The sequence below is a fragment of the Ictidomys tridecemlineatus genome, chromosome 2 (genome assembly GCF_052094955.1).
Source record: "Ictidomys tridecemlineatus isolate mIctTri1 chromosome 2, mIctTri1.hap1, whole genome shotgun sequence".
Lineage (NCBI taxonomy): Eukaryota > Metazoa > Chordata > Mammalia > Rodentia > Sciuridae > Ictidomys > Ictidomys tridecemlineatus.
The window spans coordinates 44,056,936-44,081,829 of NC_135478.1; the positions used below are offsets into that span (position 1 = coordinate 44,056,936).

Consider the following 24,894-nt stretch of genomic DNA (forward strand, 5'->3'; position numbering starts at 1 on the left):
TGTTATTTTAAAGTTTTAACTTTGAGGTGTTTGGAAAATCTTAAAGCTTTTATTTAGTTTAAGTTTGATATGTATATGTGAAAAATAGATTGGGGAGATTAAATGATAAAATTTGACTAATATTAGAAGATATTCCTTTCCCTAGATATTTCTTCAATAGTAGTTTATTTTCCACATGCCTCACTGAAGTTATTATATATGAACATTAAATACATATAGATAAGGAAAATATTAAAGCAATTTAGGAACCAAACCCCTTACTTCATACTTTTAAAATATTAGTTCCATTTCTCAATGGAACACAAAAGCAATAAGACGACTGCTGGGGAATCTCAGATTCTATACCCACAGTGGTGTTTGCTTCATATTTAATTGGAAATGTCAAGTGATCCTATTGTTATTTTCAATAGTTAAATATTCTTATTATTTAGTATGTACCCATAATATTAGTGTACATTGATTTTAACAATGAAAATATTTTAACAATTTTAAATTTTAATCAAAATTTTAATCAAAACCATATCATCTTCTGTAAGTTAGTTCCTTCCTGAGGATTCCAAGTACACTTCAGGCTGCAGGGTTTTTTTTTGTTTGTTTGTTTGTTTTGTTTTTAATATTTATTTAGTTGTATATGAACACACAGTATATTTATTCTTATATGGTGCTGAGGATTGAACCCAGTACCTCACACATGTGAGGCAAGCACTTTACCACTGAGTTACAGCCTCAGCCCCTCAGGCTGCAATTTTATAACCCAAGGAAAATGTAGGTACAGCTACCCAGTCAATTTGGACCACTGAAAAGTCACTTTAGATAATGTAAAATGTTTGACCTCTCTTAAATAAAAAATTAATTCTTGTTTGTAGTGGCTATGTGCATGAGCCATAAGGGAATGAGTTCTCTTTGCATAGCTAACCCTCTGCAAATGCTGTTTATTCCAGAAATAAGATGGTTAATCCTTTAAGTTTGATGACTCTAGTAGAGAAGAAAACAAGATCATGTTTTTAAACAGAGCTAAATTACATGTAAAAAAAAAAAAAGCAAGGACAATGTGCCAGACTGTCTTATGATCAAGTATTTATAGTAAAGCTATTTATAATAATCCTTACAGGGGAATGGATCCTAAATATAAATGAAAATCCTGAGGCGTTCATGTGCTAATCCTTAACAGTGAAAACTTCAGTACTGACCTAGAGGATATAACGAAAGGTAAAAAGTCTTTGGTATGTGATCAAACCTGTTCTATACTAAAACAGTAATGCTCTTTTAAACTACCTTGCTTTTACTACCACTATTTACCTGTTGTATTAAGACAGTACTATTAGTCCTATAACATGTTTATTTTTATTTTTTACCAAAGAAAATATAGCTTTCAGCATAATACTGTGTGTAGGAAATGTGTTCTTTTGGGTGAGTGTTGTAATAACTGAGAAAAACTGACAAGGCAAGTCTAAAATATATCAAACAACATAAGCATTTTCAAGTTACTTATGGCATTGACCTAAGTCTTATATGAAAGGCTGTTTTCCTAAGTTTTAAGTAAATGGTTACTCATAGAGACTTCTAATTTATGCTGAATATATGGCAGTCCAGAAAACTATTTTAAGTTTATGGAAAAAAAATTTAAATGAATATTTTGTTTTTCTAAGTTTTGCATTTTGTTTGTTTTTCAATCTTGACAACTTTCTAGTTTTCTAAATTTCACTTCTAAATTCAAGCAGTTGGTAATCTTTTCACAACTGGAAAAATATTTTTAATTCATTCTAACTTTAAACCTGCTTGAGTTTCACATGGATAATTACATCAGTGATGAAGACACAGACAATGACTTTGACACCCAGCTCACCATTCAGCAGAGTTTACAGGATATTTACAAGCCAAGAACAACCCAACATGCACCTGATGAGAGGTAATGGCTTTCTCATTGGCAGTGTGGTATTAAGTATTCAACAGTTGAGATTGTCGTTAACATAACTCTACTATTGTGATGAGAACAGGAGAGAGATTTGGAATACAAGGAATTTTATTTAAATTTTATATTATTTCATTTTACTTTTATGTTGGGATCAAACCCTTGATGGGGTAGAGTTCTGCCACTTAGCTACATCTCCTAGATAGGATCTGTCATTTAAATATGAAAAAGATATGATATCTGACCAGACCAAAAAAAATTTTGAAAGAATTCAGAATTTAATTAATCAGTAAAGACAACAGTTCAAGGAGATTAGCTGGAAATCTAGGCAAGGAGATGCAGTCTAGAAATCAGAATAAATAAATGAGGTTTCTGAAGGGTTAGAGAAGAACTCTAACACATCTTATTCTCATGGAGCTAAAGAAATACATAAGTCCAACCAAGATACATAGAGAATTATTTTACTGAGATAGATGAGGATATAGTCCAGTCTTTGATCTATTCAAATCAAAAGGAGGAATTATGTAAATTTAACCTTTCTGAAGATATTGATTCTATTACTACAATAGTAGAAAAGGACCAATGGCTCTCTCAGTGGAAAGAATCTCCCTGAATATGAGCAGTTTATGGTCAAGTGCACCTAGTCAAATGCTCTCTTGGATGATCAGCTACTTCAGCCCCCTAAGGTAGAAACCATTGTGTTTTTTGGAGGGTAATAAACCCAGTTTGCTTGGATTTGTGACCCCTCTTTGGCCTGCTGGAGGTAAACTGGATAAATGTCTTTTAACCCCAAGAGATTTTATAATTAAATATGGAGATGATAAAAGTACAACAAACATAATTTTTTAAAAAATGTAACAAATTCATGGAGCCATTACTATGTGTCATTCTATTTTAAGCACTTTGTAAATATCAACTCATTTAAATTCTGATTCTCACTGCTTCTCTGTGAGATGGGTACTCTTATTATCCTCATTTAGAAATAAGCAAATTGAGGCACAGAAAAATTAAGTGACTTACTCAAGGTCACAGAGCTCATTAAATGAGGAGCCAGTGAATATATAAAATTCACTCTAAAGCTTTAAATATTTTAATAAAAACAATTCAACTGCTAATAGTGTTTATATGTGTGTATGTGTGTGTGTGTATATATATATATACACACACACACACACACCTATACATATATAGATGACAGGGATGAAAATAAATTCCCTTAGACAGTCTGTCATACTCTCAATTTGGTTGGTTAAATTATCTTAAACACACACACATATTAGTTGTAGATGGGCACAGTACCTTTATTTTATTTATTTATGTGTTACTGAGGATCAAAACCAGTGCCTCACATATGCTAGGCAAGCACTCTACCACTGAGCTACAACCCCAGCCCCACTAATAGTGTATTTTATATTCAGACCATGCATAGTTTAAAAATTCACAACTTGATTATTTACTATTCATATTTTTGCTAGAATCACAATATCGAGTGGCCATTAAATTTTGCCATGTGATAGTGTGATATTTCGTTCCCAGGCAAGTTTGAATCAGGTTCAACACCACTGACTGAGATCCAGGCTGCCGCACAGTCCTTTCCCTGAAGAAGCTAATGGCCTTATAAATACATGAGAAAGGAGTTTCCCTAGAATGTGGTAAAGACACACCACATTCTACAAATAGAAGTATTTCTTGTTTTGTTTTGTTTTGGTGGTGCTTGGAGATCAAACCTAGGGCTGTGTACATGCTAGGCAAGTGCTCTATCACTCAGATATATCCCTGCCAGCACCAATAGAAATATTTCTATTTAGCCTCAGTCATTTTTTGTACGAGAGTTATCCCTGATTAAACTACTGCCTTTCCCTTTTCTTTTTGGTTTATATTAGATTCTTTAGTTTCCCCTTTAATTTTGGAATTACATATACATAATGTTTCTTTTTCCTCTGCAGCTTTCATTCCTTTTTGAGTGCTTACTATAAGAAGATAATTGAAACAATAGAGACAGTTAAGTACTCTTTTATACTCTCCCCTTGAATTTGTTTAAAATGTAATGGTGACAACTAGTAGCATTTTCTCTTCATGCTCAGGAAGCCTAGAAGCAGGTTCTTCCAAAAGCTGTGCCCTATGGAGGTCCACCATTGATGTGATGAGTCTGATGTGATTTTCTGAGAGAAAATTCTTCAGCACAACTTAGCAAAAGAGCTCCTGGGTTCCTTTATTGACAGAGATTTTTTTTTTTTTTTTTTTTTTTGGTATGTGGCAAGACATTGGGGGTGGGATGTTCACAGGCCCAGGTGTTGTGCAATGTTAGATAACAGGCCTTATTTTCTGTCCTATGATATTTAAAAAAAAAAAAAGGGTGGCAATCTGATTGTTGTCTTATATACTACCTTTGGTGGTAGAATTCAGAAACAGTATGGGTTGCCTTGTATGTGTGTGAAATGTGAATCTGTTCTCATTTTTCTTGTTAATAGGTGAGGAAGATGCATTGTCACACTTAACCAAGTACCATTCTGCTTTTGATGAAGCAGATGAGATAGGGTGGACTCCCTTGCATAAGGCTGCAGTACAATTAAATAAGAATATTTTAGAAATAACCCTGAAAGGTAAACTCCCTTTTATTCTTCCTGATGCTTCTGAGAAATAAACTTAAAATTGGTTTTTGAATCTTAACCTATATGATATGATTAATTTATTTCAGCTTCAAAAACCAGTGTGTGGGAGCAAACCACCCATAATGGTGAAACACCACTTTTTCTGGCTGTCAGCAATTGCCTCTTAGAAAATGCCAGTTTTCTTCTTCTCAATGGCTGCAATCCAAATGCTAAGAATTTCGAAGGCAATTCTCCTCTTCTTACAGGTAAATGACTCATCTCTGGAGAAGAGTATGCTGCTCTGTCTCCCCTATGCCAACAAGTTTCAAAGACAGCTCTTTGTGCACAGATGCAATACTGTCATTTTGATCCCAGCTGACCAGACCCTCAAGAAGCTTTCTATAGATTGGCTAATGAGGTGGCCTGATGCCCAGTTAGGAGCACATACACATACAGAAAGGAACAGAGTCATGAAGCATAGGTGAAGGGCAGGCAGCTGAAATGGGAGGCAAGGCTAAAAACTATTAATCAGGAAGTCAGATATCTAGATTGCTTCTTCCACTCTGCCTGCTGGGACAGATTCCTCCCCAGCCCAGTAGAGTTCTGGAGGTTTATTCTTGAACAGCTTAAACAGAGGGTCTCTAGACCAGAGAATTTAGGTGAGAGTGGGAGTACTTAATTGAAAACACTGGAGGAATTAAGCAAAAAGACCCAACTCTCTTCCACAAGAAGGCATTCTCCCACCAGGATCCTAGAAAGCTGGCAGACAAGCCTTTATACTCTCCAGAAAGAGGATTCTCTGGAGAATCTGATCAGCCCAGGAAGATCTAAAGATAGTAACACTGGGGGCTCCCCCAACAAATGGCCCAAACATACCAACCAGTAGTGAAGCCCATAGTCTGCAAGCCCCACCCACCGTTTAGAATTTTCAACCAGAATATTTGTCCATGCTGTTACTCATGAGCAGATAACCAGACTATTTGAAGAAAGTCTTCAACATAGATAAATGACTTGGAAGAAGCAGATTATTTAGGAGAAATAAAATGTAAAGGAAATTATCATTAATTTCTTCAAAGAAATTAAAGAAATAAGGATAGTACAGGGCTGGGGTCGTGGCTCAGTGGTGGAATGCTTGCCTAGCATGTGTGAAGCACTGGGTTTGATTCTCAGCACCACATATCAATAAATAAAATAAAGGTCCATCAACAACTAAAAACAATATTTTAAAAAAGTAGGATACTACAAAAAATCCAAGAACAAAACAAAAATGCTCTTGATATTAAAAATATCAAAACAATTTTTAAAAAAAAAATAATGCTAGAAAATGAAGTTTAGGAAAGCTTTCAGAAGATAAGAAATGTAAAATAGTAAAGGATAAATAAGAAAATTAGAAGGACAACCCAAGAGGAGCAATGTATGAATAACAGGAATGACAGAGCAAATAAACAAGATGGATGGACTCTATCATCAATAAAATAAGTCAAAATAATAATTTCCTAAAATAAGGAGCATGTTGTTTCCAAAGTGAAAAAGCTAGCTGATGAATTCAAACAGACCCAACACAATCAGCACTTTTCTTCAGTATTAGAGCAATTAGAGCATTTTCATAGCACCTTATAAATAATTATTAAAAGAATTCATAAACAACTCGGTGAGATCCTGTCTCTAAATAAAATACAAAATAGGGGTGAGGGGGCAAGGGAGGAATTGGTGAATGAATAATGAGATGGGTAAGTTCAGATGTTTTAGCATCTTGAGGAACCAAGAGTCATCATGCAAATGTGCAAGAACAGCATAAATGAAAAGATGATTATTAGAGAATTTTGGTTGACAAAATTGATCAAAAATAACTACCAAAAATTTATTATATGCATAATTAAACAAAACAAGAAAAGATATGAAAATATTAACAAAGATTTTACCGAAGAGATGTGATTATGAGTCTGTTTTCTTCTTTCTTTTCTGCATATCTAAATTCATGAACATGAACCTTTTTATTAAAAAAAAAAAGGCATTTTTAAAAAGACCCACACCTGAGACAAAGAGAAGCTTCCAAAAGTTTCCTGAGAGAGAAAAAATTGGAAATATATCATATACAAAAGATAAAAGATCAAAATAGTTTTAGAGTTCTCAACAATAAATAGATGCTTGATGAAACTGATGAATAGTTTCAGAAATTCTGAGGGAAAATTATTTCCAACTTAAATATTTAATTAAACTATTAAATCTGAAGGTAAAAACAAGATACATATTTTCAGACATCGAAGATCTCAAACTTTTCCCCCTCTTACACCATTAATGTGTTAATGATGTAGGATAGGTGAGGCTGGACTTAAGGAATTTCAGGAAGCAGTTTGATTTTAGCTGTAGCAGTCCAGACAGGGCCCATGCCTAAAATTCTCTGGACCAAGAGTCTGGAAATTCTTTTAGATTTATACTCAGTGAGATGATTACATGATAGTGGGTGGGGACATACTCTTTGTCCCATATTCTTAGGCCAGACAGAAGTTTTACAAGTTTGTTTTTTTTTTTTTTCTGCAGACATGGCAGAAAGAGGAAGCTACAAACCACAATGCCCTCTGCAGAAATTTTTGCTGATATCCTGTTGACACCCTTTGTAAAAATCTTTCTGACAAGAGAAATATATTACAAATATTACAAATATATTACAAATATTACAAATATATACATATATTACAAATATGATGGGGGTCTCTGGTCTGCTCCATTAATGAAATAAATATCCTACCAACATGGAAGTGAACTTGAAATGTCAAAGCTAGGGATCAAAGAAATACAAGGTCCATCCCAGATAGTAGGCAAAGGAGATCCCCCAAGATGATGGGGAACAGTACTCCTAGGATGGCAACATGTTCCAGGCACTGAATTCCAGGTTAGAACAGGTCAGAGGGGCTAGATAAGGTAACACACACCTGTAATTGCAGGTATATAATCACAGGTTAAGGCAGGAGGATTGCAGGTTCTAGACCAGTCTTAGCAATTTAGCAAGAGTGTTGGGGATTTAGTTTAGTAGATTAAAAAAAAAAAAAAAAGAATAGGTTGAAAGATTGCAGGTGGAGGTTTCTTTAAGACATGATGGAATTGGAATAAATGTCTTGAGATTTAAGACAGTTTAGAGAGTCTCAGGTTGAATTAGTGATAAGCAAATTGAAAACTAAGCAAAGGCTGGGGGTAGAGCTCAGTGTAAAGTACATGCAAACTGACTAGTGTTTAATCCCTAGCACCACACAAACAAACAAATTAGGTAAATGGAATGTAAATGTAAGGCTAGTATTAACTACAAGGAAAACAAAAGATGTACCGGAAAGGAAACATAATTAAGGCCCAGCTTTTTGAATAGCAAATATAATAAAAATAAGGTAAATACTGAATAGTTAACAAAAATTATATCATAAAAAGTACTAGAAGAATGGTGGGATGAGAAATGTGAATGTATGGTGAGCATAAGAGAAAAAAATCTTAATTTTCCATGAAGTCAAGTTAAATCAAAACCAAAAAAAATTAAAAAGTGTTTTTATCTCCTGTTTCTCTTATTTAATTTTTACTTTACTAGAAGTATTCCTTGACTAATTCTTTCAAAATTATTTTGTAGGTAATCAATTTTTTGAGTTCTTAAATAAAAATCTAAACATAAAAAAATTAAAAAGTGGCAATGTAAGCAGGGTTATTTAGAAATATAATAGTTAATAGCAAAGAATCAGCTAAAAGGTGTTCTAGTGAAGGAAAAAGAGAGTTGAGAAAGGGTGGAGAACCCTGTAGTAATTGGCTCTTTAAGCCTTGCATAGTGTATAACTTTCAAGAAAAAAAGCAAAAAATTAAAGAGAGAACATTTACAGGGTACTGCTGAAAACTGGGATTTGGAGGGCTCATCTTGATTTGTCCCAGGGTGCTTTTAGGCTTTGCGTTCATAGGGGAGAAAAATCATCAAAACACTGAATAGAAGAGCATTCTCTGAGAAAGCCCTATATAGCATCAGAATGAAAACTCTGGATTAGGTCTAACCTCTCTAAACCTCAGTTTTCTCACCTATAAGATAGATAATAGTACTCATCTTGTGTGTGTACAAGTCATATGTAAGAAAGCATTAAGCTGTGAAGCCGGTCAAAGTGATATGATGGTACGAACTGGTTTTCCTCTCTTGACCCCGGCCTATCTGGCATGTCAAATTATTCTTTTTCTGTTGTATCTAAACATTTATTTCCCTGTTCATATATATGGAAGATGTTGGGTTTCAGTGAAACAAGCTCATCAAGATAATTCTCAGAGACTTTAATTCACCAATGTGTAAAGTGAACTTTTTTAAAAAAAAATATTTATTTTACATTTATGTGGTGCTGAGGATCGAACTCAGTGCCTCGTGCATGCTAGGTAAGCACTCTACCACTAAGCCACAACCCAGCCCCAAAGTGAACCTTTTATTTATTTAAAATTATGTGGTGCTGAGGATCAAACCCAGTGCTCTACCATTAAGCTGGACCTTAATTATGTAATAATAGTATACATAGGATTTCCAGGCCTTTGGAGATGGGTGTGTATGTTTGTTGCTTTCAGAATCATTTCTTCACAAAGAACCTCAAGGGACTTTCTGTACAACACTTTGGGAAATACAAGCCCAAACCATCATATCCTATGGGTTCAGCCACTCATCCAACATACAAAATAAAATTACATTTTAGTCATTTGTTTGCTGAGATAGGTTCTGTTGCTTTTTTTCTTCTTTTAAAGCAGCTTACAAGCATTTCCAGGACTGTACTGAATATGTAGGTTCCCATTTTCTCAAGAAAACAAAGATACAAGAAAACTTTATATGTATGAGCCAGCTAAGCAGCCAAAAGACAATGAATTGGTTATGGCTTATAGAAAAACAAAATAAATAGCCCATTGATATATTATTTGACATACAGTCTATTTTATGGGTTCCCTAAATTCATAATGCAGAGGCAAGGGAGTAAGTGGGAAGAGCTCCTTAAGAAGGCTGAGGGACACTAGCTGATATGACATTCTGGCCTTACCCCCATCAAGCATAATGCCCACCTTGCTTCTGATTTCTTAGCTGTTCTACGTGACTCCTATGACATGGCTACCTTGCTGATCAGCCACGGAGCGGATGTAAATCTACGATGTGCCAATGACAGGACTGTTCTCCACGAGGCAGCCAAACTGGGCAGACAGGACATGGTGAAGCTTATGCTGGTTTCTGGGGCACACCCTGACCCCCGGAGCACCTATGGATTCACTCCACTTGCTCTTGCTGCCCAAAGTGGACACACTGAAATTATGGCATTATTACTGCAGAAAGGCAAGATTTTCTATATAGTCAGCATACTACCATAGAGTAACTTCATCCCAGTGTTCTCTTCTTGATGGAGAGCTTCAGAATAATAGAAGTTAATATCTTATTTAAAACCAATTTAAATGTTTGAAATTTGTTTATTAATGTTGGATACAAGAAAGCCTAAAATAATCAAAGACTGGTTCTCTTATTTGATGATGTGATATAATTTCCTTAAAATTATTGCAATGCAGGGTGACCCTTATACTTAATGTTCCTTTAGTATTCTTAGAGGATAGTTGTTTTTTTAAAACATTTTTGTGTTGATGTCCTTTCCTAGAATCAAAATCAAAGTCCTTGCAACATTCTGTACATACTGTTGCTACTTATGCTAAGTCATGAGGCAGTTTAATCTGTCGCAGAATATCTTTGAATGTTAGGAAATTCTTCCTGATTTCTTCTCTTTGTATCCCTGTTCTCTGTTCTACTAATAGTCAAAACTCGAAGAGAAGGAGAAGATGATTTATATTTATCTTTTAAAACATATTTTTTTATTTTTTTTAATATTTATTTTTTAGTTGTACACAATACCTTTTTTTTTTTTAAATGAGGTGCTGAGGATTGAACCCAGTGCCTCACACATGCTAGGTAAGCATTCTACCACTGAAGCTACAACTCCAGCCACTGATTTATATTTATTAAATACTTTCTACATTAAGCTGTTGCCTCATGTAATCCTTTAAAAAGTCTGTGATACAGATATTAATCTCACTTTGCACTTGAGAAAAGAAGTTCAGAGATGGTACCAGTTATAGGACTTCTCTTCAAACACACTTCCTCCCTGCCCTCCACATTGTAACTGTGGTCATTTTAGATAACTGGCAGGGACTCTCAAAGAACTTTGGCATTTACCAGGTGTTGTGGCATATACCCGTAGTCACAGTGACTTGGGAGGCTAAGTCAGGAGAATCAAAAGTTTGAGGCCAGCAAATTTAGTAAGTCCTTAAGCAACTTAGCAAGACTCTTGTCTCAAAACAAAAAAATGAAAAAGGGCTGGGGATGTAGCTCAGTGGTAAAGCGCTCTTGGGTTCAATCTCCAATACCAAAATACACACACACACACACACACACACACACACACACACACACACACACACACACACAGAGCAACAAATTTTCAATCCTTTACCTTTCAAAGAAACCAGGATCATGTGACTGGTGAGTTCAGTGATTAAGCATTTCCCTTAACCGCCTTACAAAGTAATTTACACATCGTAACTGTTTTAGTCAGCTTTCTTGTCCCTGTGACCAGAAGACCTGACAAGAACAACATACAGAAGGGAAAGTTTATTTGGGGCATGTGGTTTTAGAAGTCTCAGTCCACAGAGGGCTGACTGATTGCATAACTCTGGCACAAGGTGAGGCAGAACATTATTGTGAAAGAATGTGGTCATGGAAAGAAGTCAAGACGTGGCAGTCAGAAAAAGGAAGAACAAAATGTAAACTCCAAAGGCATGCTCCCAGTGACCCACCTCCACCAGCCACACCCTACCTACTTAGAGTTACTTCCTAGTTAATCCATATTACTGGATTAATCCATTGATTGGGCTAGGCTCTTATAATCCAGTCATTTCATCTTTAAAATTCATGCATTGCTTAACACATGAGCTTTTGGGGGACATATCTAAACCATAACAGTGACATAAATAGTAAATGGCAGAGCCAGCATTTGAAGTCATATCTGCCTGATCCCAAATTGTTAGAACAAGACAAGATGGTACCATAGAAATAAGGCCTTGGTCTGGAAGATCTATGTATGAATCCTAACCATCTTGCTTATTACTAGCTGTGTGTCTTTGGGCAAGTCATTTAAAACCAGTAAGCCCTTGTTTCTTCTTCTTTTTTAAAAAATATTTTTTAAATGTTGATGGAACTTTATTTTATTCATTCATTTATATGCAGTACTGAGAATTGAACCCATGGCCTCACACATGCTAGGCAAGTACTCTACCACTAAGCCACAATTCCAGACCCTAGTTTCTTCATCTTTAAAATGGAGATATTAGCACCTACTTCTGGAGTTTGCTGTGAAATTTAGAAATGATTATGCACATAGTAAACAATAAATGAAGGTATATTAGATTTCTTAATACATTCTAGGAGTGGGTTTCTTGGGTAGCCACTATACCCTGATGATTTTTATCTATCTATTCAAAAGTAAAGCCACTATATCATCTTTATGATTTATGATGTGTCCAGAATGCTCTCCTTAGCTCTCCTCATCCAAATGCTTTCTTCAGAGCCCATTTTATTGAGAAGACTTCCAGAACTGACCCAAACTCCTTTCTTTTATCTCTTAGCTCCCGTCACAGCCCCAGCCCTAGATCTTCTAGAAGGCACTTTTGCCTCTACCTGTATTCTTATCCACACCACTCACATGATACTTGGCATAGGTACTACAATTTATCTTTATAGCTATCAGCAATCCCCAATTTCAGTTTAAAACAATTAGTGTCTTTTATTATGAACAGTCCTTTATGAAGAAGTTTTAAAAATGCCCCTTTCCATCAAAACATCATTAAATGTTATGGTGATATAATTCAGTTGGTTATTACCATCCTATCTGTAAGCATATTGTGAGGTAACTGGGCTTTGTATACTGGTTTAGAAATCCACCTTTTATGAAAGTATGTCTACTGGAAATTTTTAGTTCCAAAAAACTTATAAAAATTACTCTGAAAGCCAGCTTACCTGTAATTTACAAACTGTTTGTATCATGTCCCTCCCCTCCACAATTAGTTTATAAATTGCTTGAGAAAAGAGCTACCTATTTGATTTGATTCTTAGTTCTTCACTAAAGTAGGTATGCATTTTTTGATTTTAAGATTGCTTATATACAATGGAAAACAATTTTTGCATAATGACTTTTCCTCTTAGGTGCTAATGCTCATGGTCAGGCCTCTGATTCATCTTCCATATTACTTGAAGCTGCTAGAGGAGGAAATCCAGACTCTGTGACTCTCTTGCTAGAGTATGGAGCTGATGCCAATATACCTAAGATTTCAGGCCACCTGCCCATTCATGTGGCAGCTGACAGAGGACACTTATTGTAAGTTAAATTATATTACTGTAAATAATAGAAATAGTAATAACTGACTTTTTTTATAAGCAACTTCTAGGAACTTTATATTTTTTCTCTGATCCAACAACCTAAACCTTAAAAAGGAAAATCTCTGGACCTGCTAGAAATTAGTAAAGCCGAGCATCTTCTGTAGCTGCTGAAGACACAGAACTGCTTTCAATATGGGAAACTTTGGGTCTCACATGACTGGGCTAATACTGAGTTTTAAACCTAGACAATAGTTCCATTCAGTTTTACTTGCTATCTAAGCTGCCAGATGAAGGAATTAGTTTTTTTGTTGGAGGGTTCTAATTGCCACCTGATACTAATACTATATATATCATTAATATAAAAGAATCATAAACTGACTAACTCTGTATCTTGATGAAACCATCTTGAAATACTTTGGAATTCTTTCTCAGAGCTCTAAAGATACTGATTCCAGTTACGGACCTTGCTGCCATTAAGCGGAGTGGGATCAGTCCAGTTCATTGTGCAGCAGCAGGAGCACACCCTCAATGCCTGGAACTTCTCATCCAGGCTGGATTTGATGTGAATTTCATGCTAGATCAAAAAATTCGTAAACACTATGATGACCAAAGGAAATCAGCTTTGTATTTTGCTGTATCAAATGGTGACCTCTCTTCAGTTAAGCTGCTTCTGGGCGCTGGAGCTCTGACTAATCAAGACCCAGTTAACTGCCTGCAGATAGCCCTTAGGATGGGTAATTATGAGCTCATAAGTCTACTGCTAAGACATGGTGCCAACGTCAATTACTTCTGCAGAGTCAACCCTTTGCATTTCCCATCAGCACTGCAATACACACTAAAAGATGAAGTCATGCTCAGGATGCTGTTGAATTATGGGTATGACACAGAACGATGTTTTGATTGTCCTCATGGGGACAAAATTCATCCTTTCTATACTTTTGAAGGCTGGACATCTACAGTTATTAAAGATACTATGGTAAGTCCACAGGATTAGTTGTTTAAGACATTCATTATCCATAGTCTGGGAACTATAGTAATACTCAGTCCACTCTCTAGAAGCTAATTGTTGGAAGACTCTAGAATGAAAAATACATGATAAAATATCATGTAGATATCTATCAGTAGAAAGATATAAAAGGTATAGAATCAACTCAGAGAAAAAAAGGGACTTTACCTAGAACTGTCAGGGAGTTTCACAAATGAACTGACTCCTGAGCAAGGTTTTAAAAAAATGAATGCAAACTGCAGGGCTGGGGTTGTGTTCAGTGGTAGAACACTTGCCTAGCATGTGTGAGACACTGGGTTCAACTCTCAACACTGCATATAAATAAATAAAGGTCCATCAACAACTAAAACCCTTTATAAAAAATGAATCCAGCCTTATATTTCAGTTATATTTTCTCTTTAGCTAAAATGTTGCTGGATTCCAAATACCTATACCCTTAGGTTTTTGGCTCTTTGAGCATTTGATTAGTTTTATTTGGTTAGTTTTATGAAAAAAGTTGCAGTAAACAGTTGACCCCTCCTAATTTGAGAGATTTTTCTCACAAGTTTTTTCTTACCTAATTGGTCACTTCTGTTTTCCCCAACTTGAGTTTTTCCCCTAGCTTTTTAAATGGTTGCTACTTTTCAGGTCTCATTTCAAGTGTCATCTCTCCAAAAAGGCCCATCTTAGGTAGTCCCCTTCCCCATCATTCTCTTATCATGATCATTTCTTTGTAGAATTTGACTTTCTGAATATTATTTTAGAACTTTAATGACTGTATCCCTTATAAATATCCTCAGTTTACATGTCTGTGCTTAGCACATAGTAGATGCTCTATAAATACTCGAATTCATATTACCAAAATTTTAAAAATAGAAATGAAACAGTAAATTGAAAAATCTCCTTGAATCAATTCTGAAAAGTTACAGGCAAAATATTCTTGTATTTATTATTTTTAGGTGATTAATATAGGACTTAATTTCTACACCATTAATTCAGCATTAGGGTATATACCATGTGGTATTATTTCCTGACTGTTCAGGAACAGTCTCATTTCTCATCTGGACATCTTATTTAAGAGCATGTTAATGATTTAAAGGCCAAAACTGTTACTTTCCTTATATATCAGGGTTGGACTAAGATTTTTGAATGACAGAAAATTCCCAAAATAAAAGCTTTAACAAAATGTCAGCCAGGCATAGTGGATCACATGCAGTCCCAGCTACTTGGGAGGCTGGAAAGAGGGAGCAAGATAGTGAGACTCATCTCAAACCAAACCAAATGGCTCATTCCCTCTCATATCAAGGACAGAAGTAAATAGCCTTGTAAATGGACAGTGTCATGATTCATAAAAGCAGTTTGTATCCATATTACAGTCTGCAAGAAGAAAGGGAAAAGGAAGTACCACAGACCTTGCCTTTCTTGCATGGTATTTGGGGAGCTGCTGAGGCTTCCACTTACCTCTCATTGGTTAAAGGTTAGCCAAGTGGCCACACCTAGCTGCAAGTGAAGCTAAAAAGTTAATCTATTGTAGACAGCCAGGTGACCAACCAAGGGAGTTAACAGATATTATGTAACAATCTCTGGCACACCCTTATTACTTCTTATATGCAGAATCAGTAAATATATTTCTCCCAAATGTTAGGACTAAGAAATCAAATGAGGAACTGAAGACTTTAGCTTAGTATTCTTTTGATTACTGTGCTAAACCATAGATACTCTTAATGCTTTTCATTAATTTTCTGATTTTCCCCCTTCAGTTCTGTGAAGTAATAACTTTATCATGGCTGCAGCATCTCTCTGGAAAGGTTGTTCGAGTGATGCTTGATTATGTTGATCAAGTTCAAATCTGCTCAAAGTTGAAAGCTGTGCTCCAAAAACAGGGGCTCTGGTCAGAAATACATTTTATCTTGAGTGAGTATCTGTCTTATAGAAAACTTTTACCAAAATACTAATCATATTATTTGTTATATAGAATATTTTGTGTTAAAAGCATAACCTAAAGCAACCAAAAAAATACTATTCCTTCCTAAAACTACAGTGTAATCATTAAGTTGTACTTGCTACAATTTTCCAGCAGACAAAATCTGTTAGGTAATTACTTATAATTATATGTGGGTAACACTTTTTTCCCAATCCAATTAATTCATGACTAGGAAGGAACATTATAGACAGGAATTAAAAGGTATGACATGGCAATAAAAAACAGATAAGAAAAGATCTAAATTTGTCGGGGATACCAAATGACCCTCTCCAAACCAAATTTTTTCAAAGTTGCACCTAAGTCAATTAAAAATTTATTTTATCCCATTTCCCCCTGGGTGGTGATCTTTAGTTTTGCCCTGTCCCTGATAGAAAGAATTGGCAGAGGGTGTTGAGTGAGGTTAATAGAGATTTAAGTACTTAGGGTCTCACAAGCCAGATGCACAATTGATTTGTCTTTGGATTCCAACTTCATGTTCATCTGAAGTCATATTTTTGCAAAGTGTTGCACTGAGAATTGAAAAACTTTCCCTATTGATATTCCCATTTAATCACAGCCAATGCAAATCCTGGTGGTTTAAATATCAAATACATTTGCTAACTAAACCCTAAGATCATTTTAAAAAAAAAAGCAATTCTTTAATTCTTTCTCCTTTTAGATAATATCCTATTTCTTTCATTTTAGCAAACCCTCGTTCCCTAAAACATTTGTGCCGCCTAAAGATTCGCAAGTGTATGGGGCGTTTGCATTTACGCTGCCCTGTCTTCATGTCGTTTCTTCCATTGCCCAATCGTCTAAAAGCATACATCCTTTACAAAGAATATGACCTTTACGGACAAGGAGTTTTTACAGAAACCTGGTAATCATATTATTCTACAGGAAAAGGTATAATTTTGCAGCTTATTTTTTTCCAAATAGGATTTGTCTTCTATGATTCATATTTTTTGCTTTACCCAGTAACTAAAATCAGTCTATGTTCTTTAAGTAGTTTCTCTGAATATGGCCTTTCAACATATAAATGGCTAGAAGTCCAAAGTTAGTTTTAAGAAAAGCAAAACCCAACTAGTGAATATTTTAATTAACTAAATACACCAGTTTTTTGTTTTTGTGATTCTGGGGATTGAACCAGGGCCTGGATCATAATTCCAGCCCTATATACCAGTTCTAATTCTGTAGTGATCTTACATTAAGTGTATAAATGTGCTCAAAATAATGGATGCCACCTCTGACAATTGGAGATTCTTTTTAAATAGAGAAGTATTAGTGATTGTATTGAATATATACTGACTCCATTACATACCATGGAAGTAAACTATTTGTGTGCAGATTAAAACTTCATCATTAATAGGAAACACATATTCCCTCCTGCCTTCTTCCCAAAATTTTTGGTTATGGCTTACCACTTATTGGTTAATATAATTAATGCAAAGGGGATTAAAAAGGGTTTTCAAATGGATAGGCTTATGGTTTCTATACTGAACCTAGCCAGCTAGTGGACATGGAGGGGTTCAATGATTACAGAAGATGTCAGACTAAATTATTTCTTTATATTCTCTACTGCATGTGAATATAGAATGTTAAGTTCAATTTTTTATTTCTATGCATTCTAAGTTGCATCTAAGTTCAAGTTTCTGTATGTGGATAGTACAGAAAGAAATTGAGAAATATTCATTCAGTCACATCTATGTCAAGTTGAGAGAGCACATCAAAAGGACAACAGAGAATGATGTAGTTCATTTTCTCCACAGTTCCATTAACTATACAGCTTTGATTTTTACATATTTAGTTTTAACATTTTTTAGCATAATATAGTCCATTTTACTGCAACTAAAACTGTATGATTTCTGATGTAATAATTGATTCATGGTTATAAAGACTACTTCAGAAAGCAGAAGATTTAAAATTATATTTAGCTTTTTACATTTAAAATGTGCAAAACTGGCTAACACGAAGTTCTGCTTGTTTTTTTTTTAATCTCATGTGCTTATAACGAAGTGGTAGTTTATATATATGTATATGTGTCAATATACAAAAATACATTTAGGATATACATGTACTTAGATAAATTACATAATTCTAAAATTAATTTCATCTAATCCCTTGACTTTCTGAAAGTATATACATTTTTATAAAATTCAAAAACAAATTAGAACATAAAATTCCCAGTAGAACTTAAGTTATATACTAAACTACAAAGAGTTACACAGCATGACTATATATTACTATTAAAACTACAGGTCAAGCTACTTTTAAGTTCAACACACAATTATTTGTCCCTTTAAATTAGAGGAATTTCTTTAAGTAGAACCCAACAGTTGTAAGTATACATTGTCTGTAACACATCTAGTGTAATTATCAAGAAAAGTCACTAATAATGAATTATAATTTGCTTTTACAACAAACTTCCCAATAAGTGACAACACCATTCAAAATTACTTGGAGAAATAAAATTCAGAAAATATATCAAATATTTTATACAAAAAAAGACTGTACAAAAATCAGACTTTATTATACATTAAAAAATCTAACAACATATTTCCTGAAGCCTTGTCAGCAAATGCCTATTTTGACAAAATGAAAAAATAAGTTCTCTGTCCTACATGTATACACCATGGTCACATAAAGGTGAGTTCCTCAAATCCAATTCTAAAGTGAAATGTTAACATGACTTAATGGTACACTGCATGAATTAACTATCAGTGAGATAAGAATTAACCAAGTCACTTACATTACAAAAATCACTGAATATACAAAGCAATTTCACACCTTAGTTATAATTTAATCCCCAGTTCTTCTATTAATTAAAGTAAATTACTTATGAGTACAGCCACAAGAGATTGGTTAAAAAAGTATACTGTGGTTCCAGTTTCAAATCTTTGTATTATTAATTAATGTAGAACAGAAACTTCATGAAAAAGGAGTAAATGCTAAAAATAAAATGAAGAGTTTGATTGTTACAATTGGTATATTTAAATATTCGAAGTACAATTCAACTGAAAGGAGGTTGTCAAAAATCAACATTTATATTTTCATTTTATTCAGGTTGCAAAAGGTTTTGCTAAATATGCTAGATTCTTAGTCTTTTTAACATTTGTAAGATGCAAATTTTAAACACTGTGGTTCCTATATATAACTCAGAATGAACTCAGATGCCTTTATCACAACATTTTATGCTACCTAGGAAATTACACACATCCTATTGTCCTTTTCCCAAAAGTAATGGAAACAACAAATTTAGTTTGTGGATCCTGTGAATTCTTTTAAAATTGCACACAAAGTAATCCTTATAGTCATGACAAGAACTAGATTAGATTAGCTTTAGGGACTTTGTTCAAGGTACCAGTTTCAGTACCTAATTAGCAAATTTTCAAAATTCTAGAAGGATGCACTAATAATTGATTTTTTATCTATTAATTTCATTACCATAGTTACAAAAGCACTGTTCACATAGGAAGCAGAACATACAGCAGAATTAGGCTTAATTTCTTAATTTCTTTCCTTAAAAAAATATGTGGTTAATTTCTAAAAATCATTAAATATAAATTTATGCCAGAGAAGAGATATCCCCAAATCTAATCCAACTGCCATCGAAGCATCTCAAGAGTTTTTGAAGGGGTTTCAGAGGAGATCAGCTATAACATTAATATGAAGCCCATGGGCAGCATTCTTTAAATAAAAAGGAGAGCTTATTAAACTCGATGCTTACAGGTCTGCAATAATAGAATAGCTCCTATAGTTTAGTAGTAATGGAAGAGAATTGTCATCTAACATTGCTAAATGTACTCATGATTTCTATTTGGCACTGGAATGCATCTGTCCTATGGACATGGGCATTTTTAAAATTTCTTTTAGTTATGTATGACAGTTATTGTGATAATTCTTATGAACATGACTTAAAGGGAACTACACACACACACACAGGAACTATAAGTCTGTCCAGCATCCCCACGTCTACCAATAACCTTAACCTCAGTCTACACTTTGACCCAGAGGGCTAACAATGGGTAGCACTTTGCTACCATGCAAAGGACCAACCAGGTAAAACTGCCTTCTAATGATGACCAACTTCCTGTGAGGCAACAGATTTCATGTGAACTTAGCGAGGTGCCATATAAAGAAAAGACAATGAAACTGAAAGTTAACCAATCTCAAAAAAGGTCTTAAAAGGAATTTCCTTGACTGATCAAGTACTGATCACAAATTTCAACTTTAACAAAAGGAATGATACAATATTTTAAAAGCATAAAGTTGAAATTTGTGATCAAGTACTGATCACAAATTTCAACTTTAACAAAAGGAATGATACAATATTTTAAAAGCATTCCCTTTAGTAGGCACAAAATAAACTTAATCAAAAAGTATTCCATAAATGTCTACATTTTTAATATATGTTTTAGTATCATAAGGCTTTAAGGAGTATTAAATAATCATTACTCCCAGTTGGCACATAGATAAAAATATCATGAAACTATGTATAATTATCTCATTCCTACAGAAAACAATGTACATATACAGTATGAAATTGAGCTATATTTTGAGAGCTTTTAACAGATGCCATTTCTAATTCAGACCTAAAAAAAAAACAAAAAACTACATATCAAAGGACAAAAGGATTTTTCCCTTGTGAAATTAGTATTAGTAGCTAACCTACTGAAAAATTCTAAATGTTTAACTATGTAAGATATTTTACTCAATATATTTAACTTATATGTATATATGTATATATACTTTTTCATGTGGAACACATGAACATAACTTCTATAAGCCATGTTTAAATCTGAGCAAAGTAAAAGAAATTAATTTCTGGGAGAAGATAGGCAATAGAGAAATGTTATTTTAAACCTGTAGCAGGCTAAAATCCTTCCTTGGTCAACTTCCCCTACTAGCTATACCAATCATTCAATTTCTTTTCAGTCTTTCATGGAATCATACCTTTTACTCATTTGAAAAGTATTTACAATAGTTAGTGCAAACTATTCTATGCTCATAAATTAGTTATTTGCCTTTGTGGATATAAAGTGATGATTCAGTACTTTATCAAAATATGGGATTATGAAAATACTGGGCATATCAGTCTGAAATTTAAAAGATTACATTTTCTAAACTAAACTCTGGGAATTTTTACTTTTAAGCAGTAAACATAATTGGTATATAACTTCTTTTGAAATGTCATTTGAAAATGTCATTTGATTATCAGTAAAAATCATTTTACATAATGCTGAAAATACAATGTATCATCTTCTAACAATATCTTTACAAGCCAGTCCTAATGAACAAAACAGAAATATTTTAATGAATTTCAAAATCTTACTTTAATTATTACTGCTCTGCAGTAATAATTGAAGTCCCAACCTGAGAACTGAGAATATGATAATAAAATGCCAAGGGCTGTATCAATTTTGAACCAAAGATACAAGCTTTTTTCACTACTGGCATCAGATATAGTACATAAGAGAAATGTGAGCAATCCAAGAAAGTGTACTGCAATCAATAGTGCCACCTGCCATAAGTTGGAAACCTTAAGTCTAAAATCTCTAACGATTTTATACAAATAAATAATGTTAAAATATTTGCAAATTTGTAGAATTCTCTGTAGAAAGGGGTAACTTAGTTGAACACTTCTTCACTGCCAGCAAAATGTTCCTAATGAAAGGGATCGAGTATATCCATGAATATATGAATACCTAAGAATAAATTATTTCTGATGGGCACATAGGTATTTACAACACAAGATTAAAAGTTCAAAATTTGAAGGAAAAAAATGCTTAAGTATAATTCCTCAGCAATCTGTTTTAGGGAAATAAGTTTTGTTTAGACAAGTACAATGTTTTTTAAATATATTTTTTAGTTATAAATGGACATAATGTCTTTATTTTGTTTATTTATTTTTATGTGGTACTGAGGATCAAACCCAGTGCCTCACATGTTCAAGGCAAGTGCTCTGCCACTGAGTCCCAACCCAGCCCTAGACAAGAGGAATTTAATGTTAATGCATACATTATTATTTTTAAGGGAAAATAAAAAACAATGTAAAACTAAATCATCAAGTTCAACATTTTTTTACGTGAAGCTAAAAACAAGCAAATATAAAGTGAAGTCTCCTCCTTGATATTTCAACATAGTTGTTACCTTGTGCCATTTCACCATAGAAATTGTCAATTCCGGAAGGGGGGGGGTGTCAATCAAAAAGCAATGTAAGTTTATGCTTCTGACTCTCTCTTCTTTCCTTCTTCTCCCAAATCACTCTCTTCTGACTGGCTACTGCTAAGGACAACAAACTGCCCCTCACTACTGGCTTGGTTTGTTCTACTGGAAGCAGCTATCAACCGACTCTGTTCTTCCAAGTCCTAGTGGGAAAGAAAGAAAAGGAACTAAATTAACTGTCTGCAGTCAAATGAAAACTATGCACTTAAAAATACATACTTGAGAGCCATTTCCATCCTTTTGTCATAAAGATGTATGCAAAATTCTAGCAACCTTATAAAAAGAAAGGCTATGCCTAACCAATGCTACTACAAAGAAAATTTGGCATTATTCTAGAAATTCTGTAAAATTCACATTCAAACTTAAAAATCGCTGGCATTTTCCTCATTTTATTTTTTATAGCCAATATCTAATTCAGGCCATCATCTCTTACTATACACTACATAAGTAATCTCAATTTTCATAATAAAAGCCTCATAATGGATTACCCCATACCTCATGCCTTCCTCTTTTTCAGTCCTCTTGTCCAATTCATTTTGCTGAATCTGGCATCACCTTCCTTCAGTAAGCCTATCAAGGGAAGCCTGATGACTTCAGTGTCATCTTTGCCACTTCCCCCTTCTTTGTCCATACATCCAATCCACTGCCAGTTCTTACTGATGTGTTCTCCAAGTATCCCACACCTGTCTTCTTTTTCCATTCCTATTGTCAATGCCACAACCCATAAAAGGCTCTTAGTCTCCTGGATCACCTAATCAAGATTTTGTTTGGAAAATTGTGTAGCTTAAAATTATTCTTTTGTGGTCTTGATCCCCCAGCATTGGGGGGAAAAAAAATCTTTTAGTGGATAATGAATTGGCATTCCTGGCAACATTTAAAATTTAATTCACTTAAAGGGAAAAATGGTTTTCAACAATAGCAATTTGGTCCATAAAACCTCTCAAAAGAGTGGCTTTGAGGGCCTGGGGATGTGGCTCAAGTGGTAATGCGCTCTCCTAGCATGCGTGAGGCACTGGGTTCGATTCTCAGCACCACATAAAAATAAAGATATGTGTCCACCTAAAAAAAACTAAAAAATAAATATTAAAAAAAAGAAAAGAGTGGCTTTGATAAGATAACCCTCACAGGAATATGAAAGTTCTGGTATGTTTATTTAACAGGAAATCACACTACCTGTTAATATAGCTTTTGTGTAAACATAGCAGACTTCAGATGTTACCCTTTTCTGCTATGCTATGAATCATCTGATTATGAAGTGGCTGAGCAAGAAGAAACAAGACCTTCATTTGGAAATTCAAATCTGAAAGTCACAACTGTGAATTAAGTCTTCACAAACACCAGATAGAAGATTCAGACATTAGGGATGCATACCTTTTCAATCTGTTTTTGTTTACTGAGTTCTTTCTGTTGCTTCTCTTTTACTCTCTCTATTTCTTTTTGTTTTTCTGATGCCCTACGATCCTAAGAACAATAAATAAAACTAATGAATTAAATATGAAATAATTTTTAATTTTAGATATACAATTAACATGACCCTTGTAACTTTTTATACCCTTCTTTGTATTCATAGGTATGGAAGCACACAAGGCTTCATTCTATGGTAGACATTTATCCAGATTATAATTGGTTTATCAGCAATATGAAAACCACTTTTGTTATAATACTTCAATTAACACTCTTAGAAAATTAAGCATCTCTCAGATTCTTACCAGTTCAGCATGCAGAGCTATCTGTTTTGCCAGTCCAACAGAATCACAAATCTAAAAAGAAAAACAGTGTTAAAAACAAAAAGCAAAAAAACTCAAGTTCTTAAAGTAAAAATTAAGTACCCAAATTTTAGTTGTAGTTGGACACAATACCTTTACTTTATTTATTTTTATGTGGTGCTGAGGATTGAACCCAGTGCCTTACCCATGCTAGGCGAGTGCTCTACTGCTAAGCCATAACCCCAGCCCATAACTAGTTTTATAACTCAATATAATACACCACTCCAACTAAAAGCTGATTTAAGGATGTGCCATCCCCTAAACCAAGTCTTTGTATATTTTCTCCATTTCTTGGGGGGAGGGGTGGTGAAGGGTACTGGGGATTGCTTTACCACTAAGCTACATCCCTTTTACTTTTTTAAATTTTGAAACATAGTCTAAGTTGCTAAAGATGACCATGAATTTAGCATTTCTCCCACCTCAGCCTCCTGAGTTGCTGGGTTTAAAGTCATGGACCACATCTCTCACTGCTTTTCTGAGTCTGTGAGCTTCCACTGATGGCTCTCCCTTCACAAACAATACTTCTCATTATCTCAAATTCATTACTGAGGTAGTTCAGCCCACAAAGAATGAGAGAAACAGTTGCTGATGATACTTGAAGTTGACTGATTATAGGAATATATTCTATTCCCAATATAAGCTAATGAAGGGAGAAGATTTTACCAGCTATCAATGTTGAGGAAGACATGGATCTATATAGTCAGAATGCCAATCCCTAAGCTTAGTGCTCTTCAGAGCAACATGCTTTGGTCAAGCAACTCAATCATACTAGATAAAATCTGGGAGTTTTTTTCCAGAAATATTAGTAAAAACTAACTATAACATGTATTTTACAACAGGAACATTTTGAAAAGTCAAATACCTTTTCTCCCTCATTGTTTGATTCAAATATATAGCATACTGATGACAGATTACTTTCACTTCTCCCTCCTGATGTCCGGAGAACAAATCCAAAAAGCCGCTTATTTTCCTGGTGTGTAGCATACAAAACTACACAGGGTAATGGAAACTGCCACAGAAAACATCAGAAGTAAATATGAAATCTTCC

General features: G+C 34.3%; 2 protein-coding genes across 8 annotated transcripts in view; one reads left to right on the plus strand and one right to left on the minus strand.

Annotated features, from left to right (window-relative positions):
- The window catches only part of Appl1 (adaptor protein, phosphotyrosine interacting with PH domain and leucine zipper 1), an 80,280-nt gene that overhangs the window by 18,818 nt on the left and 36,568 nt on the right, over positions 1-24,894 (minus strand). For 3 of the 7 annotated variants that reach the window (XM_078038355.1, XM_078038354.1, XM_078038351.1), the window contains 4 exons: positions 24,709-24,855; positions 23,790-23,840; positions 23,452-23,541; positions 18,362-22,223 (listed from right to left, as the gene is read on the minus strand). In XM_078038355.1, coding sequence (XP_077894481.1) covers positions 22,077-22,223; positions 23,452-23,541; positions 23,790-23,840; positions 24,709-24,855 — 435 coding nt within the window. In that variant the 3' untranslated portion in view covers positions 18,362-22,076. Of the gene's footprint in view, positions 1-10,985; positions 11,114-18,361; positions 22,224-23,451; positions 23,542-23,789; positions 23,841-24,708; positions 24,856-24,894 lie in introns of those variants that run through there. The other 4 variants (XR_013434442.1, XR_013434439.1, XR_013434440.1 and 1 more) reach the window with 3 other exon arrangements.
- Positions 1,013-18,037, plus strand: Asb14 (ankyrin repeat and SOCS box containing 14). The gene is made up of 10 exons (XM_040289801.2): positions 1,013-1,909; positions 3,859-3,913; position 4,268; positions 4,384-4,515; positions 4,611-4,769; positions 9,578-9,823; positions 12,734-12,905; positions 13,340-13,883; positions 15,653-15,806; positions 16,561-18,037. The coding sequence occupies exons 1-10, from the start codon at positions 1,791-1,793 to the stop codon at positions 16,737-16,739; spliced, it is 1,761 nt and encodes a 586-aa protein (XP_040145735.1). The 5' UTR covers positions 1,013-1,790; the 3' UTR covers positions 16,740-18,037.

Bases quoted from the DNA above. Each gene is read 5' to 3' on its own strand.
- Asb14 (XM_040289801.2), top strand. From the start codon at position 1,791: ATGGATAATTACATCAGTGATGAAGACACAGACAATGACTTTGACACC. The intron at 4,770-9,577 runs GTAAATGACTCA...CTGATTTCTTAG, and splicing joins CAATTCTCCTCTTCTTACAG to CTGTTCTACGTGACTCCTAT. The intron at 9,824-12,733 runs GCAAGATTTTCT...TTTTCCTCTTAG, and splicing joins GGCATTATTACTGCAGAAAG to GTGCTAATGCTCATGGTCAG.